Consider the following 18732-nt stretch of genomic DNA (forward strand, 5'->3'; position numbering starts at 1 on the left):
GTTGCATTTTTTAGGTGAACTATTTCTTTCTATTTCTCCGCATCATGCCTGTTTTTGGATATGATATCTTAAAGGATTAGTTCACTTTAAAATGAAAATTACCCCAAGCTTTACTCACCCTCAAGCCATCCTATAATCTGAGTTTTATTAATAAATATCCTGAAGCATCCAAGCTTTATAATGGCAATGAATGGGACCAACGAGTATGAAGCTCAAGAAAGTGCATCCATCCATCATAAACATACTCCACACGGCTCCGAGAGGTTAATAAAGGCCTTCTGAAGAGAAGCGATTCGTTTGTATAAGAAAAATATCCATATCTAACAAGTTAAAAAGTAAAATATCAATCTTCTGTATTCAACTTAGGAATAATGCCTAGTGCAGTTGAAAATGCTTACGTTACATCCTATGCCTTTCTGCCATTCATATTCAACGTCAGTTACGCTTTTTTCCTTAGTTGAAATTTCTGTGTGACATGTGTATATAATGGATGGATCCACTTTCTTCAGCTTCATACTTTTTGGTCCCGTTCACTGCCATTATAAAGCTTGGATTCATCAGCATATTTACTAATATAACTGATTGTGTTCATCAGAAAGAAGAAAGTCATATACACCAAGGATGGCTTGAGGGTGTGTAAATCTTGGGGAAAATTTAATTATTTCACCTTTTTTACTATGATTTACTGTTATGACACGGGACATGCAATATTCTCACCTCACAAGCATTACGTTAAAGCAGGATGCCTTATGTTATGTGATGTCACATTAAGTTACACTGTACATAACATTATTATCCGTTCAGCTTTCGAGCATGAGGTCACCTCTGAGAAGAGAAATGAAGACATGATAGCACTCATCTAGATGAGAATATTTATCCAGTGTCGCTGTCCTCCCTCCGACTTATTTAACGTACAAAAATCCATTGCAATGGGGCCCCACTGCGGATGACCTTCTGAATGAGAAGTGCTCCCATGCATTGACAATGAATATGCATTAGAGAGATTACAATGAGGTGACAAGGCAGGAGCTCTCATCCAAATACCAGCACAGCTGGCAGCCAGCTTTTCTGAGCTACTCCTCACCTCTTACATAAGAGCACAGCAAGCTGACAGCACCTCACCATGCACTCATGCAAACCAAAAGATCTCTGTTGCTGTTCTCGTCTGTCTCGTCTTTGATTCGACAAGAGCAGCTGCAAGTACAACTTCCTTGCACAAGGAAGGAAATCACTGTATCAGTGCATTTGGGAATACAAGCTTCCGTTATTAGCTCATTATGATGATGTTAAACCAAAGTGTCAAAGTAACACAACTCTCTTCCTATCAGGAAAAGCTTCCACCATCTGTCAGACCCAGAACTCCCAGGTGGCTTCATAAAGGGATTCAAACCTCTGTTGGTTGCCCTTCACTGTCAAAAAAGCACCTGAGTGGAACATCCCAAGGATGACCAAGCACTAGACTGGACGGTGACATTTGCAAGCCCAAAAACTCATTTGCGCCCATGATCGATTATGGCTATTAGTTGTATCATTGATTGTTTATAAGCGCGAGGTGAAAGGAGGCGTGATGATGCCGGAAAATTGTTGCAGGTCTATTTTGAGCTTTTAAATAGTACAATAAATAAATAAATAAATAAAAATCCACTCACAGAAGAGAGTGTTCTTTCTTATGATTCTACTGATAAAGAAATGCATTATTCATAATCCAAGTTCTTGTTTTCATTTCAATGAGCTCCAGCTGAAATGTGTATTTGTATTTTCTATGCACTCATACAAACATGGTAGAATGGAAGGCTAATCTTAATATATTTACATATCCTTTCTTGGCTGCAACTGTTTTATCAGCCAATTTGACACAAGGGTGCGAGCTAAAAAGCGTAAATGCTAAATAAAATCATTAAGCCTTTGTCATTTACATCAGTTTGCATTCATTTACTTTTATATGTAACATTTATCAAAAAAACGTCCATCCAAAAATGTGTTTGTGTAAATGGCCATGGCAAAATGTGGGCATCAGATATTTTTAAACACTCCTTGAAAAACAATGTGGGCACTCTGACTCATAAGCAATGCACCAGCTGTGCGAGAGACCTCTGAAACAGCGTGATTTTGGCAGAGAATGGAGGACAGGCTTAGCTTGGTGAGCACCAGCAAGGATGGGTCCTATCTAAGTCCCTGCAGGACTGAGAACTCGCAGTGGGAGGAATGTCTCAACTCCATCTGGCCCAGCAATGTGTGTGCCTTCATGCCGAACCGAACCAAGGTCTGCAAAATGCTGGCACAACGTGAGGGGCATTGCTTACATCTGAAAAGGAAAAATTCAGAGATATTTCACCATATGTCTGTGGATATCTGCATGTTCCTCGCATATGGCAATGGCATGTAGGTCTGTGATTTTTACACTTTTCTGTGATGCATGTGTAAATGTTAACATGGGAACAAGCCTGTACTGAGTACAGACATAGTTGCTGCCAAATATAATAATTCTCCAGGCTGTTGTGTGGTGAACACAATCTGCCATCTAGTGGACACATTTAAACCACGAAAGTGAAAACATAATGAATGGATTAAATAATGTCTAAATTTATGCATGCTTTGGAAAGATGTAACCTAAACAGTTTCATATAGCTACCTGTGAATTTTGTGGACTGGGAAAATAAAGGTTTTTGCATTTGTTTTATCATTGTATTTACTCAAGATCATTTTGGAAGCATTTAGAAATCTATAATTACAAAACTGTTAGTTTTGTGTATTTGGTGTCCTTTTTTAAAATGACATTTAGGAAAGTAGTAAAAGAACAATCATTATATGCAATTATGTATTAGGAAAACAAGTGGTCTCACTTGGCTAGGCCAACTTTTTCTGACAGCTAATGGTGTCAATAATATTTCTGTGGCATTGAATAAAATAATAATGTCCAAATAACTAATCGCTAATTTATTTATGGTTTTAGTTTGTTTTTATAGTAGGCCTATTATGTCGTGGTTCTAATTATCAGTCGTGTTTACTGAATACCGAATAATATATTGCACTTGAGCAAAATATTTTATCTTGTTTGTTAATATATTTGTATTCTAATTCTATAATTATTTATGAGGCTCTACAAAAATTAATGGCTCCTAATTAAATATGATTCGAATGTGTAGGGTCTATTTTTGACATGTTTGATTCGTCTCACGTAGGCTAGTTTAGACAAATTAAATTGTCTTAGAATTAGATCTAATTAGACTTCATTGCACGTATGTAATGCTAATAGAGGTCGTGCTGCTGCACGTCAAGTTTGTGGCTGTGGCTCAAAACCTAGCGAGTCGCCTACAAAGGCAGCATCACTTGGCGTCTGAAATCTGCCTATCGTGTGCAGAAATTGCCCAGGGAGGCAGCCAATTAGATTTTGATATGCAACCCATGGTTGTCTTTCGGTGTAGCAAACGTTCTTCCCGCATACGCTCTTTCACACTCTGAAAAGTGTTGTTTTTGCTTTACGTTTAATGTTGAAACTCGATAGTGTTGGTGTATTAAACGCATATTAATACCCATAAGGTGTTCTTCATTTATCTGGCGGATTGTGGCGGGCAGCTGAGAGGACGAACATGTCGGGAAAGAGTTTTCGCGTTAGCGACGGGGACTGGATCTGTCCCGATAAAAAGTAAGACTTTATCTATAGTGATTTATTAAAAAGCCTTATTATGAATATATTTGCAGTTCTTTAAAGCCAAAACCTGTGGGAAATAAATGTTGGATGAGAGAAGCCCACATGCTACTGTTAGCATAGCATTTGTTAGCTTCAGCGTGCGTTTGTAGTGTGTGAATGGGGCCTGTAAACGCTATGAAAAGCGCCATTTCCCACATTTAAATGTTAAACTCATTTCTTACCTCTAAAACACTGACAATCAAATGCTTTTGAGAGTTGCACGCTCATTATTCTTTGGTTAAACATATAGGTAGTCAGCACAACAGATGTTTGCGCGAGTCTGCTAACTGCCATTATATTGTCTTCATTAGAAACTGCAGTGCCCTTGGGCTATTTTTGTGAAATGTTTCTTTAAAAAAAAAAGCAAAAGAGCGTCTTACTATTGCTTGAAAGTGTCTGAGGTGGCCTGTTCATTGTGTATGAATGTGAAATGATGTTTATAATGTCTTGAGACCTAACAAGTTTTTATCTTTGTAACATCTAAGGTGTGGAAATGTCAACTTTGCTAGAAGAACGAGCTGTAACAGATGTGGCAGGGGTGAGTGAGTTATACTTCCTTGGATAGTCATTACATTTTGTGTATATTAGATGCGTCATAACAAGGAGTATCAATACACTGTGTTTAAATGCTTACAGTTCTTTCTTAAAGGCTTAGTTCACCCAAAAATTAAAATTCTGTCATGAATTACTTGCCCTTATGTTGTTCCAAATCCTTAAGACTTCTGTTCATCTGTTCATATTTAGAAGTTATTTGTAATGAAATCTGAGAGATTTCTGTTCTTGCATCTAAAGTCTATTCTCCCTAAACTCTGATGGTTCAAGGAATTCATAAAGAGATTGTAAAAGGAATCCAAAATCAATGTTTATGTGTGAATAAAAGTCTTAAAATCTCTTTGTCATATAAAGCCATCATGTCTCTTTAGAAAACTTGGGTTAAATTGCTCACTTCATAGGAATTTATTTTATGATCTCCTTATAAACATTTTGAACTGTCAGGGTTATGGGTGAGTAGACTTTCAATGGTGGGACATACATATTTGATTTCATTTTAAAATATCTAAATTTGTGTTTTGGAAATGAATGAAAAGTCTGGATTTGGAATGACATGAGATTGAGTAATTGATAACAGAATTTTCATTTTTGAGTGAACTATCCCTTTAACATGATTACACTAATTTGTAAACGTATACTCTTTAAACAGAAAAGACAACTGAAGCAAAGATGATGAAAGCAGGGGGTACAGAGATTGGAAAGACCCTCGCTGAGAAGAGCAGAGGTCTCTTCAGTGCAAACGACTGGCAGTGCAAAACGTGAGTATTGAGCTAATTTCTTAATTACACGTCCATCGTGCATTTTAAATGTGACATTCAAGTAAACCATTCCTTCTGACTCCTCCATAATTTACTTCTCATTTGAACCGCACACTGTTCATCTACTTAATGGAGCAGAATAAATGTACAGTGTAATGATATCTTGCCATGAAGAACAGTGAATGAATGGGGTCATTTCACTTGAAAAAGGTCAAAGTGCACCTTGGAAACTCATACCTCTAAGTATGAGTTTTTGGGCTAGCCTAAACAAAAGAATTATATTGTGAAATAAAACCAGATAACTGCATCAAAGTTCAAAATATAAATATTCATTTCTGTCACTTATTACATGATACATGGTATCACATCTAAATGTGTTGTTAGATAAAGCAAACTGTGAAAGTTGAGTGATTAACTTTACACCATTTGCTACAGACTTGCTTTCAGCTAACTGATCTCTCTCTCTCTCTCTCTCTCTCTCTCTCTCTATAATAAATATATATATATATATGATAGAATATAGATGTATTATATTCTATGTTATAGATCAGTGTTTCTGCAATGTTTCAAATCGACACATCCCTTCCAACACCACAACTCAACATCTTGTGTATCATTTTAGAATTCCAAGTTTCCCACTTGTAAATATCACAGTGTTCTCTCACTATTCCTGATTTCTAACACGCACTCAAAGCATTTGGCGTTGTCTTGCAGCTATCAGAGCAGAAATGAAAGCTGCTGATCTCCATATGTTTTCTCTGGTCATGTTCATGTGTAAATATTGCGAGCTTATTTCATTCATTAGATCCCATAGACCCTCCGCTCAAAGAAGTCAGGTCAAAAGTGGTTGAAAGTGGACAAAAGAGAAACGAGGTGTAAACGGGAATGCGTCCGATTGACCAAAATGCATCTTAAAGGTGCCATCGAATGGAAAATTGAATTTACCTTGGAATAGTTGAATAGCATGAGTTTAGTACATGGAAATGACATAAAGTAAGTCTCAAACACCATTGTTTCCTCCTCCTTATATAAATCTCATTTCTCTCAAGACCTCAGAAGAACAGGCGAATCTCAACATAACACCGACTGTTACGTAACAGTCAGGATCATTAATATGTATGACCCCAATATTTGCATATGCCAGGCCATGTTCAAGTCATTAGGCAAGGGCAGGCAGTATTAACGTCTGGATCTGTGCACAGCTGAATCATCAGACTAGGTAAGCAAGCAAGAACAATAGCGAAAAATGGCAGATGGAGCAATAATAACTGACATGATCCATGATAACATGATATTTTTAGTGATATTTGTAAATTGTCTTTCTAAATGTTGCTAATGTACTGTTAACTGTGGTTAAAGTTACCATTGTTTATTACTGTATTCATGGAGACAAGCCGTCGCTATTTTCATTTTTAAACACTTGCAGTCTTTATAATGCACAAACACAACTTCATTCTTTATAAAACTCTCTAACATTGTGTAATGTTAGCTTTTGCCACGGAGCACCATCAAACTCATTCAGAATCAAATGTAAACATCCAAATAAATACAATACTCACATGATCCGATGCACGCATGCATTATGCATGATGAACCTCTTGTAAAGATCCATTTGAGGGTTATGTAGCAAATTAGCTCAAAATAAATATGAATAATTAATCATAACTAGTTATAATTAATTATTAATATTTCAATCAGTCAATAAAATTAACTTAATGTAATAAAATTAATATTACAATCAATTAACCTGTTGTTCAATGAACACACAGTGTTAATTGTTTATTAACTAAGAAATGTTCATTTCCAGGTTATGGGAAATAACAATCTTATTCTACTAAAAGCCTGTAGTCAGGACCGACATGAATAGGGACTCCCGTACATGAGCGCAAAACACGGACAACCTTACGTGTGACATGAACAAGACTTTATTAACTAGACTAAATACTTAAACTACTCTAACATTCACACACATACATGCATACAGTTTACCAAGAGAGAGAGAGAAAGCAGAGTACAGGAAGCAAGAAGTTACAGCATTGTTGGACATTCAGCAGATCAACAGCCTTGAGCAAACCATCAGTTTAGTTTTAACAGGCCCTTCTTTAAAAGGGGTAAGGATACTCAATGTATCCGATAATGAGACTAAGTTTGATACTTGCATGTCTCTCCAAGTTGAATTAAAACTGTCCTGATGCAATTTGTGGAGGCTCCCGTTGAATCTTTGCTGATATTTTCTTGACGAAAGAGAACCGGCTGGATTCAGAGGATCTTTGGTGAATGGAAGGTCTAGGCCGAGGCCTGGCACAAGCTTGGGGTTCCTTAGAAGCTTCTAGCTTCTTAAAGCATCATCTTGACGTCAGCATTCATCAGTAAAAGAGAAGAAGAGGAGGAAGAGCAGGAAGAGAGGGGGTTCCTTGTGATCAGTGAATATAAGGGGTGAAGATGTCACACCCTCTTGAGGTGTCTGAGCCAATAAGGAGTTCCCCTTTCAGAGGGAAGTTTTACGAGTCTTTGTTCTGTAGCAAGATATTAGCATAAGACACTGGATTGGATGAATGAGAGAATAACCTTCTAGATTCTTATAATACTAATGTGTCACAGAGTTAGTAACATGTGACATAAATTACCAAATAGGAAATGAAAGTTGGAGTCCGTAGATACCAAGCATGCTGCCAATGTGATCTCAGTTAACTATACATTTGCAACTATGGAACATTAATACCAAAATAGTTCAAAAGAGAGAATTAATACATAGAATAAAGCCTATAAAAGGAAAGTCATGAGATGGGAAACTTGGATACATGTTTATACATTTCCCAAGTGGTTATATAGAGAATACATAGGATTAAGAGAGTTTATTTGTCCTTCTCAGGAAGAATGAGTCACTAGTCTCTCCAGAATTCTTCTGGATCATAAAAGTACCATATAACTGTAACAGGACACCTAGGTTGGCCTGTGTGCTAGCAACATTGGGATGCTGGTTACAGTTTTAGGGGGATGAGTTCAGAGAACTTTGATAGGGAGAGTGAGTTTATGGGTAATTCATTAAATACAATGAATAATTGTGTGGCTGATTGGTCCAGACGTTACAGTTATATTAGCTGTGTGAACTTTGTTTATGCTGTTTAAGGCAAGTGCGAGCTCCGGGGGCGGGGAGCATGAGGAATTAAAGGAGCCGCAGCCTGAATAGGTGCATTTCTAATTATGCCCCAAAATAGGCAGTTAAAAAAATTAATTAAAAAAAAAATCTATGGGGTATTTTGAGCTGAAACTTCAGACACTTTCAGGGGACACCTTAGACTTTTATTACATCTTGTAAAAAAAAAAACGTTCGATGGCACCTTTAATACCAGGTGTAAACAGGGCCAAAGTCCTCAGGATTACTTAAAAAATCACAGGCAGGTGTGTATGATTTGGCATGGATCTAAACTCTGCATGACAGTGGCCCTCCAGGACCAGAAATCGTAGGCTTACATTCCCAAATCCAACCCATATTAGACTATAAGCTATTTGAGACAAGAATAGATTCTCCCCACCCCTTATATTCTTCATAATGCACCCCTTTTCTTTCTGAAAGGACATCCAGGCCTTGTAAATAACCAAAGGGCCGTCTTCTGCTTGTCTTGCTAATGGGTTTGCAACCCTTGTAATTCACCAAAGTTATTAATTTCTGAACTTCTTGTTTCTTTAAATCTAGGTGTGGCAATGTAAACTGGGCCAGAAGATCAGAGTGCAACATGTGTAACACTCCTAAATATGCCAAACTGGAGGAAAGGACAGGTATGCTTTGTCTGTTCAAAATAGAATGCTAGTTTTTTTTTTTTTTTTTTTTTTTTTGCATAATGATGGCAATGTTTTGCCATAATTTTGGTTTGTCATATGCTTGATGCATGTCTAACAGGATACGGTGGAGGATTCAATGAGAGAGAGAATTTAGTCTACAATGAGCGAGAGGAATCTGATGGCGAGTACGATGAGGTCAGTGGAGATTTTTATATTTCAGTCTACAGAGATGAGTTCTTAATAATATTAATAATATTTATTGATTAATAATAAAGAACAGATTTGTGTCATTTGTATAACACAATTCACAATACATGTCATTTACTAAATGATAAATAAACTTGAATTTTAAACATTTTGTTGGCCTTCTGGACAGTTTGGGCGCATAAAAAAGAAGTACCGCGGGAAAAGTAAGAAGGACGTTGAAAAGAAAGAGGAACCAAAAAAAGAAGAGAAAAATGACGAAGGTGAAGACGATGAGGATGACGACGATGAAGATGGAGATCTTTCAAAATACAAACTTGATGTAAGAGATTTTTCTTCTGTAGATCTGTGTTAGGGTTCTGATTAATTTGTTGATTTTTGAAACTAATTTTATTAGATATTGATCACACTATCAATTTAATTACTTGTAAAAGGATGCAGTGTGAACAAATCCTTGGAGATTTAGCAGATTTATGAACCCACTGTCATAGTTTTTGATGTGCTTTTTATTTTTACCCTATTAGGATGACGATGATGATGATGATGAAGAAGATGAAGATGATGCAGATTTGTCCAAGTACGATTTGGATGCTAGTGATGAGAAGAAAGGGAGTCCCTCTGGCTCCTCACGCTCATCTTCTCGCTCTTCCAGTTCAAGTTCCCGGTCTAGGTCCAGGTAAAAGGGTACAGGTCAAGGGTAACTCCAGGCAAATGTCAGTATCAGCTCAAATCTTTATTCAAATCGTATCATGTTAATCTGTTTTAATGTTTAATTTCTTTTTCTTTCCCTTTTTGTTTTCTTTTAGTATTTTTAAAGATATTTTGTCTTTTTCAACTGCATTTTTGATTCTGACATGATTAGCATAAAACTTGCTCTTTGACGAAAGCAATCATGTAAATTCAATGCTCTGCAATTTATAAGTAATTCATGCTATTAACACTACTTGAACAGGGTTTAAAGCCTTAGAAATTGTTTTGGCAATATTAAATGAAACAAGATGTCTTTATGCACAAAAAGCAACCCTCAATGATGATTAAGTAGTTATTTTTCTGAAAAATGTCAAAGCTGATCTTTCTTTTTAACACTTGTCATTTGATAAAGATTCTGTTTTGGGGGTTTTATCAGAGGGTCTTTAACTTTCTCAGAAAAATTGGAAATTAGTGGTGTTTTTTTTTTTTGTTGATGCCGGTGTTTTGCAGATCCCGGTCCAGGAGCTCATCCAGTTCCCGATCTCGATCTCGCTCTCGCTCCAGGTCCAAATCCAGGTGAATGAGGTCACATGCACTCTCCAGGAGAGAGCGTGTGTGAACAGCCAGTGGCTGTAGTGAACTTTTTGTCCTTCTGAGTCCGAACAGAATTCGACTTTAGATCACTGTTTAAAAAATAATAATAATAAGATGAGAGTGCTGTCAGAGGAATGTTTGAACAGGATTTTTCGACTTTTTGTTCTCTGCATAGGTGTCAAGAGCTTGTGCTTTTTTAAGATGTGCTTGTTTGGAGCTGTTGAATATTCAGTGTCACAGGTCTCAATTTATCCGATAACACTGTGACATCTGAAAGGCAATTAGAGCTTCAAGTTGTACTGAAACTCTTGACGGGTTCAGCTTTGTTCTTTTGAAAAGTTCAGCTGGTCAGACCCGCAGCTTTGGTCTTTAAGAAGTTGTAGTATTTACTGTAGTATTTAGAGGGCTGTGGATGGATGTTTTCCTACCATTTCAGTCCCTTTGGTAGTGTTATTATAGTAATCTGTCTAGCGATATTTGTTGACCTCATGTGAATGCTTATTTATCCCCTTTGAAAGATCCAGCTCCAGATCAGGAAAAGGCTCTGCTTCCTCAAAGAAGAGGTCTCGTTCACCGTCATCATCGCCTGAGGGAGGCCAGAAGAGGAGTCGTTCCAGGTCCTCCTCTGCGGGCCGCAAAAAAAGACGCGCACGATCGCACTCGTCTGAAAGGTTTGGTGTAACACATGGTGTCCTGGATACCAGGCGTCCTTCTGCATTATACACAGGGCTCAGTGCTAATACAGTACATTATTGAAACACAAACGTGACACACATATGCTTTTCTCTGTACAAATCTTTGTTTTGATATCAAGAACCAAATCACTTAATCAGGCATTGTCTTTCTCCTTGTCTCTTTCTTTCTATCTCTCTTTAGGCGCAGAGGCTCATCCGGATCATCCCACTCTGGCTCAAGCTCAAAACAGAAATGATTAACAAAAGAAACAAATCTTTCTAAAACTGCATGTTGTTTTTTCCAACTCCAGCTTTTTTTTTTTTTTTTTTTTTTTTTTGTGCTATTGCAACAACCCAACTGTTTGAATTCACATTGATTTCCATGAAGAAAAAAAAACCTTGCACACATGTTCACTTAACAACTTCTCAAAAGTTTTATTTTCTTCTTCTTTTTTTTAACATCTAGCCAAATCTTTCAACAGTATAACTCAAGGTGTCTATAGTGTAAGTGGGTTTACAGAGAAACAACTTTAAGTCTGTGACTGTATAAATGGCACATATCTCCTAGACTTCAATTTATGTGAATTATATTGCAGAAATATTTTTATCCATCCATTGTCAGGCATTACTGTAGTCCAAAAAAGTTTATTAACAAAACATTTGTTGATTTAAAAGGAAAAAAAAATACTCCTTAGATGCTGGTTTTATAGTTCTTTTGTGATGTGAAACACAAGAAATGTTGATGGCTTAAACGTTATTTAACCACATCAGCAATGCCAGCATCTGAAAGTTATAAAGAGATTTTCCTCTGAGGCATAACATTGCCTTAACTAATTGTGCGTTAAAGGTAAGTATGGGTTTTTTATACTTTGTAGAGTTTTGTTTTCTTCTGGTAAGACAGATGAAATGTGAAAAACTTTTTTGTCCTTTTTGTCTTTTTCTTTTTTTAAATTTTATGATTCATCACTTGTGGAATTAAGAAACATTTTAAGTGGACAAACTCAAATTACCGATAACGTAAATTCCTGATTGTTTTTTTTTTTTTTTTTTTTTCTGTGGTAAAATCAAATTTGGAACATGTAATCTGAAATATTCAGCCCCTTCTGACGTATGAAATATAAAAATGTTTACTGTTCATTAACATGACTTGACAGTGTAATCAACATGAATAAACACTTGTTAATCTGAACCTTTTGTTGGCACTGTTTTTGTCTTTCCATGTTTATTGTATTGGCAGATGTTGTGATGAGAAATGTTCTCTTCCTAATAGGCCTATGTGCTGCTTATGTTATAGGACTATTTCTGCCTCACTTTCCTGCCTTTTATTTATTTACTGAGACATTTTTAACTCCTCTATTGCAATCGCAACCTTTAAAGGGTGATGTTTTAAACATACAACGCTGCTACTTGTGGTGAATTTTAGTGACTGTGAAATAACATACACAAGATTTTTAATTTACGTCCTTGGCTTGTCTATTTTATAGAATATTTGTATTATGAGTCCGTATGAATTTTTGTTAACAAGCAAAAATACACCTTCACTGCGTTGACTGATGATTAGCTGAGAATCGTTTCTCGTGCGCTAGGTGGCACTTGTTGCGTTCAAAACCGTCTGTGAGCTGCTGGTTCAAGGGGGATCATCGTCTAATAATACATTTAATAATGAATATTTGTCTCTTGTTTAGAGATGTCTATCATTAAAGTTATTTGTGTGTTGCCTTTAAAAGTTAAGCGATCGTTAAACCTAAAATCTCCTTGAGAAATTTCGAAAAGTTCACCCTCTACAACGCTTGTCTAACTACATTCAGTGGTGTATAAAGTACTTGAAAACCATACTTGAGTAAAATATAGATATCTTACCAGAAAATTACTTTGGTAGAAGTTAAAGTCACTGTTTAGAATGTTACTTGAGTAAAAGTTTTAAAGTATGTGACATTTTTTGTACTTTAGTACGAAAAGTGTATATATATATATATATATATATATATATATATATATATATATATATATATGTGTGTGTGTGCTATTAAACGTACTTAAGTATTCAAAGTAAAAGTACAAGTAAATGTAAAATACAAAGGAGCAAAAAATATATATATTAAAAATTGTTCTATACACAGTTTGAGCAGCAAGATTGTGTTCAGTTTTAACTTTCTTACATTTTGTTTCTTTGAATTAGAAAATGGCTAAATGTTCATTGTAATTTTTAAATATAAAAACAACTATATAACAACTTTAAAATGTTAAAATATAAATGTTGGAATTAAAAATGAACAATGCTTTAATAAACCTTATTTAATGTTACAAATGGACTCTTATTGTAAAGTGTTACAATTTCATATAAATCCAAACAGTCATGGTTAAAAATGATCATCTTTACGCACAAAGGCATAGCCTAAGTCTATTATATGTATACTGTAACACATTATTTGAATCTATTTTAGAAAACTTAATGATTATCTAATCACAATATGTGTTACAGTGCCGATAAAAAAAAAGAACTGAAATCGAATTTATATATGATTTGTTATGTTTCTGTCACTGCATGATGAGAATACAGTTTAAAAATGCAACTTCGCTGAATAATGAATGCATAAAAGCGAACAAATGGATATAAACTAATGCAAATGCATGGCAAATCGTACCATTAAACAGTTCGTGTTTTTGTTTTTGTATTGTTTTAACCGCTTGAGGTACTAATGTTAGCATCCTCTCAGCCTTGACGGCAAACAAACTACTGTTCTCCACTAATGCAGCATCTACTCAACAAACTATTTACTTTATAATGATATGAAAACATGTAGGCCTACTGTAGTGTACTCTGTATAACATCTTTTTAAATCCGTTTTTTCCCGCTCTGTGCAGCGCACAGCCTCACGTCACGTGTCAAAACAAACTCTATGAGGCATCAGTGACAGTTCTTAAGTCGCCTCTAGAGGCCGCTCTCGTACTGTAGGCTATAATGACAGCGCACTCTTCTCAGCTGCTCCAGCAACGGACCCAACCTGGAAAATGAAATCAACCGCGGTTGTGCGAGCACTTGTTTGTAAATGCTTGCTTCTAGTCTGTGTTCCTCCAACTTTATTTTGTAATAAGTAACGAAAATGCTTTGGGAAAATGTACTGAAGTAAAAGTATATATTTTATTTAGGAAATGTAGTGGAGTAAAAGTAAAAGTTGACAGAAATATAAAAACTCAAGTAAAGTAGGCCTACATATTCTCCCAAAAATACTTAAGTAGCTACTGTAACGAAGTTGCCTATTATTACTTTGTTACATTACACCACTGACTGCATTTGGTCAGACGAGCCTTTTAAAAATTCCTTCGGTCAAAAAGAAAGAATGTGTTCCCTCACCCTAGGTTGAAGGTAAAATTTCCTGTTCTTTTTTTTTTTTATCCTTGAAATAGCCTACCCAAACCGAACAGCAGAAACAAAAAATGAACTGAGCAACACGTGTAGCCTATCTATAAATATTAAAACAATATTTTTGATTTATGAAATATAAAAAATAAAAAAAAATTGCACTATTTGTCTGTTGTCTTTCTCAGCATGTTTTACATTTCCATAAGGGTCCCGCCTCTGTGTTTATAGCGCGCGCTCGGACAGCAGAGCGCACAAAGTGAGACAGAAGTGAGGCAGACTTCACTGCGGACTCAACCCGTTTCAAAGGGCTACTGTGGCCATGAACACGCTCCCTGAAAAAGGATGACATCCAAATGTCAGTCTGCAGATGTTTTGCCACAGAACCTGACTGCTGGAACCATGATGTGGGAGAAGAACCTCTCCAAATCTTCGCAGGACAGCACGGGCAACAACGCCAGCTGTGGCTCCGTGTCCGTCTTTTTCCCCATCACTATGATGATCACTGGAATGGTCGGAAACTCTCTCGCGATGTTGCTAGTTTCTAGTGCATATAGAAAAAAGGAAAACAAAAGGAAGAAATCCTTTTTGCTTTGCATCGGCTCTTTGGCGTTAACTGATCTTTTCGGCCAACTGCTTACAAGTCCGATTGTCATTTCGGTGTACAGAGCTGATCTGAAATGGAAACGCGTGGACCCATCGGGAACGCTATGCGCGTTCTTCGGGGTGTGCATGACCACTTTTGGCTTGTGTCCTCTCTTTTTAGCCAGTGTCATGGCCATTGAGAGGGCCTTGGCCATCACTGCTCCTCACTGGTACTCACATTACATGAAAACCAGCGTGACCAAGCAGGTTCTGGTCATCATTTGGTGTCTAGTTTTGATTTTTGCCTTATTGCCCATTGCTGGGGTTGGGAAGTACACTTTGCAGTGGCCAGGCACTTGGTGCTTCATAAGTACAGGTGACAAGGACGTGACGGGAAATACGTTTTTTGCCACGACCTTTGCGGCATTGGGGATATTTTCTTTACTGGTTACTTTGTCTTGTAATGTCGTGACCATCCGTGGGTTGGTTACACGTTGCAAAACGAAGTCAAGCTCGACCCAGTCATCCAAGCAATGGGAGAGGTTAACAACAGAGACTGTTATTCAGTTGATGGGCATTATGTGTGTGCTGTTGACATGCTGGTCACCTCTATTGGTATGTATCATATCAGCTTTTGCCAGACACACTTACTGTAGATATCAGATGGAAGTTCGAACCTAAATGTGCCCAGCTACAGAATATATGAATTTCTGTGTTAGGGTGTGCTCAATAGGCCAGCTGTTTTACTATACTGTACATGTTGGAGGGCTACTTGTTGCCATTATGTTTTTTAGCATTAATTTGAAATTAGTTAATGTTTACCATGATTCCTGTGACTTCTGTGATCTATAGACTAGAGCTGCTGTTATGATTTGACATTCTGCTAAAATGTCAGTTTTTCCCTGTTACGTAATTTCATAAGCCCACACAGAATATGCAAATTCATATTTTCTTAGAATGGGGTGAAGCTTTATGTTAAGACTGATGATGATAAATTGCAGATATTTAAATTCTATACAATTTTCCCTAAATAAATAACACCCCGAAAACTAAAATTAACCATTTTAAATGCTTCACGTGAGTTTGGGCATCAACTACAGTATTTTGACATCATTACATTTAACAGTGTTTCTGAATTATAAGTGTTTTTAAATATTAACTTAAGTGAGCGTTGTATGACGTCAAAGGTAATATAGAGGTAAAATTAGGGGAAATAGATTACAGCACAATTATTATAGTCAATACAGCAATATATTAAAATTATATTATTTTAAAAATAATAAATATAAAACAAGAATACTAAACTGAAAACATTATAAAATTAGACAAAATATTTAATAAACAAACCTGAAGGGGTGTAAAACTTTGTGAATCTAAGCAGTCTTTGGAAGTCTATAAGCACAAACATAATTTTTTTTTTAAAGGATTAGTTCAGTTCAGAATTAAAATGTCCTGATAATTTACTCACCCCCATGTCATCCAAGATGTTTATGTCTTTCTTTCTTCAGTCGAAAAGAAATAAGGTTTTTGAGGAAAACATTCTGCCTACGTCACATGTGACCTTTCCAACATGATTGCGTAATGTGTGGCGTATAGCAGAGATGAGGTCCAAGAGGAGCATTTGTGGTTAAAAAGTATATACATTTTTTTTTTTTTTTTTAATAGATCATGACTGATTGTTTCACTAGATAAGACCATTATTCCTCGTCTAGGGTCACATAGAGCCCTTTGAAGCAGCATTGAAACTGCAATTTGGACCTTCAACCTGTTAGTAGCTGTTGAAGTCCACTATATGGAGAAAAATCCTGGAATGTTTTCCTCTAAAACCGACTGAAGAAAGAAAGCCATAAACATCTTGGATGACATGGGGGTGAGTAAATTATCAGGAAATTTGAATTCTGAACTAATCCTTTAATTCTGAATTAAAAAAATATGTAGAGTAAGACTTTTTTTTATCATTCATATAATATGCCGATTTTGGTGTGTCTCCTTCCTTTCTGCAGGTCCTTATGTTGAAGATGATCTCGACCCACACATCCTCCCATCAATGCAATTCTGCTGCTGTATCTCTCTCAGCCCAGGACTTACAGATGGACTGTAATTTCTTTCTCACAGCCATACGTCTGGCCTCGCTCAATCAGATTCTAGACCCGTGGGTTTACCTGCTCCTGAGAGAGATTCTCCTGAGGAAGTTCTGCCAGGTGGCCAGTGCAGTATCCAGGTGCTCACTGGAAACACAGAAGGAAACTCGGTGTCATCTCGATGTCCTAAATAAAAAGGCCGCTCAGAATGATAATGTTCACAAAAAGTCCCTGAACGTGGAGAACAGTAACTTGAATGGGGGCCAAGTGGAACAGTGACTTGACAGCGGTACAAAAACTGAATAGGAATAAAATGACAAAGGGTATAATCACCCACGATCAGAAAAAATAATGAGATTCAAACTTTCTATGGATTGTTGCATTGGTGTAGGGTGACGTCAGCACTCTACCAAACAAACGCATCACTTTTGTGTCACTGTCACAGTCAACGCATTCAAAGGGATTTTGTTTAGAGTTACTCGGCAAGATTTGAAGTGAAACAAAATGGCAAGACCTTAAAGAGTTCATCCAAAAATGAAAATGTCATTCATTACTTAATTACTCATCTTCAGAACACAAATTAAGATATTTTTGATGGAATCAGAGAGGTATCTGACTCCTCCATAGAGAATGCAGTCAGAATTTTCATTTGAGAATATACAGGGTTCCCACTGACATGGAATAACAAAAATATCATGCAAGATAAAAAAAAAACTAGGTAAGGTTAGAAATTATTTAGTGGTATACATACAAATTATTCCAAATATATTTTGATTAAAAATGTAATGGTAACAAATTGTTCAAAAGATGTGGGAATCCTGCATATACTACAGCAATATTAGCAAATTAGATTTGATTAAATGACACCGAAATCATAAACTGATGTTTGCCAGCTCCCATGGAGACTGGTTATTTTAAACTACATTCAGTATTGGTACTATATAGAAAAATCCTTTTATTAACATGCGAAGAAGAAAAAAAATTGTAGGAATATCTTGACATTAATTTATGATCTGTTATGTAACATTTCAGAGCTGTTTATTTTGCAGTAAAGCACTGAATGGTCTCAAATACCTCTCACTTTGAATATTTCCACACTTTTATTTCATTTTAATGTGTGCATTTCTAAGTGCCAAGCTCTTTTTGAGGCTGATAGCTATAACCGTGTGATTATGTTTAATTGAATTCCATGCTGGAGTTTTTCAGTCGGATTCCTGAGCGAAGTTAATGCAAAAGTGAATGGCTCTAATTCAATAGTATGTTGAGATGCTTCTGGCCTTGGAAAAGCTCCTTTCAGAATGTTAATTTTAATAGCCAGTTCTCATTTTTTGATGCACAAGTGCCTCAAGATGCTGCATCTTTTATGCGCAATATTCTTGATAACATCAGTTGTGATAATAAACCAAAAGCCTTTAAAATTCAAATGGAAAGCTATTTCAGCATATTATGTTGAGTCATTCAAGGAAATTGTTGTTGTAAGGAGGCCATTAAAGCTTTGTCCTTTCCTTATTCTGCATCTTTTTAGTGGTACATTATGTAACATTTGAGGTATAGGTTGACTTTGTGAAAAATATTTAATGAGCTGGTGCAGCTGTTTTATATTTCTATTGTCTGCTAAGATAGCATGCAGTCATTTTTGTTTGTTGAATTTTAATTAAACGGACATAAATTATTGACAAGGATGATAAAAGCTAATTGGGCCCTTCAGTTGCACATATGTAATCATGCATCGTACTGAGTGTGACTGAACATCATCTAA

The 18732-nt window shown here is 36.3% G+C and overlaps 2 protein-coding genes across 3 annotated transcripts; both read left to right on the forward strand.

The window, feature by feature from the left end:
• The first annotated feature begins 3348 nt into the window (after nucleotides 1–3348).
• On the forward strand, nucleotides 3349–12114 carry zranb2 (zinc finger, RAN-binding domain containing 2). Of its 2 annotated transcripts, XM_067374224.1 has the most exons (10): nucleotides 3350–3646; nucleotides 4177–4229; nucleotides 4893–5001; nucleotides 8699–8781; nucleotides 8903–8979; nucleotides 9161–9310; nucleotides 9513–9664; nucleotides 10189–10254; nucleotides 10791–10943; nucleotides 11149–12114. In XM_067374224.1, the coding sequence occupies exons 1-10, from the start codon at nucleotides 3591–3593 to the stop codon at nucleotides 11201–11203; spliced, it is 954 nt and encodes a 317-aa protein (XP_067230325.1). In that variant the 5' UTR covers nucleotides 3350–3590; the 3' UTR covers nucleotides 11204–12114. The 2 variants fall into 2 exon arrangements, with proteins under 2 accessions (XP_067230324.1, XP_067230325.1); XM_067374223.1 differs by having other exon boundaries at nucleotides 3349–3646; nucleotides 10791–12114.
• A 2538-nt stretch (nucleotides 12115–14652) lies between these two features.
• ptger3 (prostaglandin E receptor 3 (subtype EP3)) lies at nucleotides 14653–17252 on the forward strand. The gene is made up of 2 exons (XM_067374574.1): nucleotides 14653–15507; nucleotides 16896–17252. The coding sequence occupies exons 1-2, from the start codon at nucleotides 14653–14655 to the stop codon at nucleotides 17250–17252; spliced, it is 1212 nt and encodes a 403-aa protein (XP_067230675.1).
• Nucleotides 17253–18732: the final 1480 nt, after the last annotated feature.

This window comes from Chanodichthys erythropterus, chromosome 21, assembly GCF_024489055.1.
Source record: "Chanodichthys erythropterus isolate Z2021 chromosome 21, ASM2448905v1, whole genome shotgun sequence".
NCBI lineage: Eukaryota > Metazoa > Chordata > Actinopteri > Cypriniformes > Xenocyprididae > Chanodichthys > Chanodichthys erythropterus.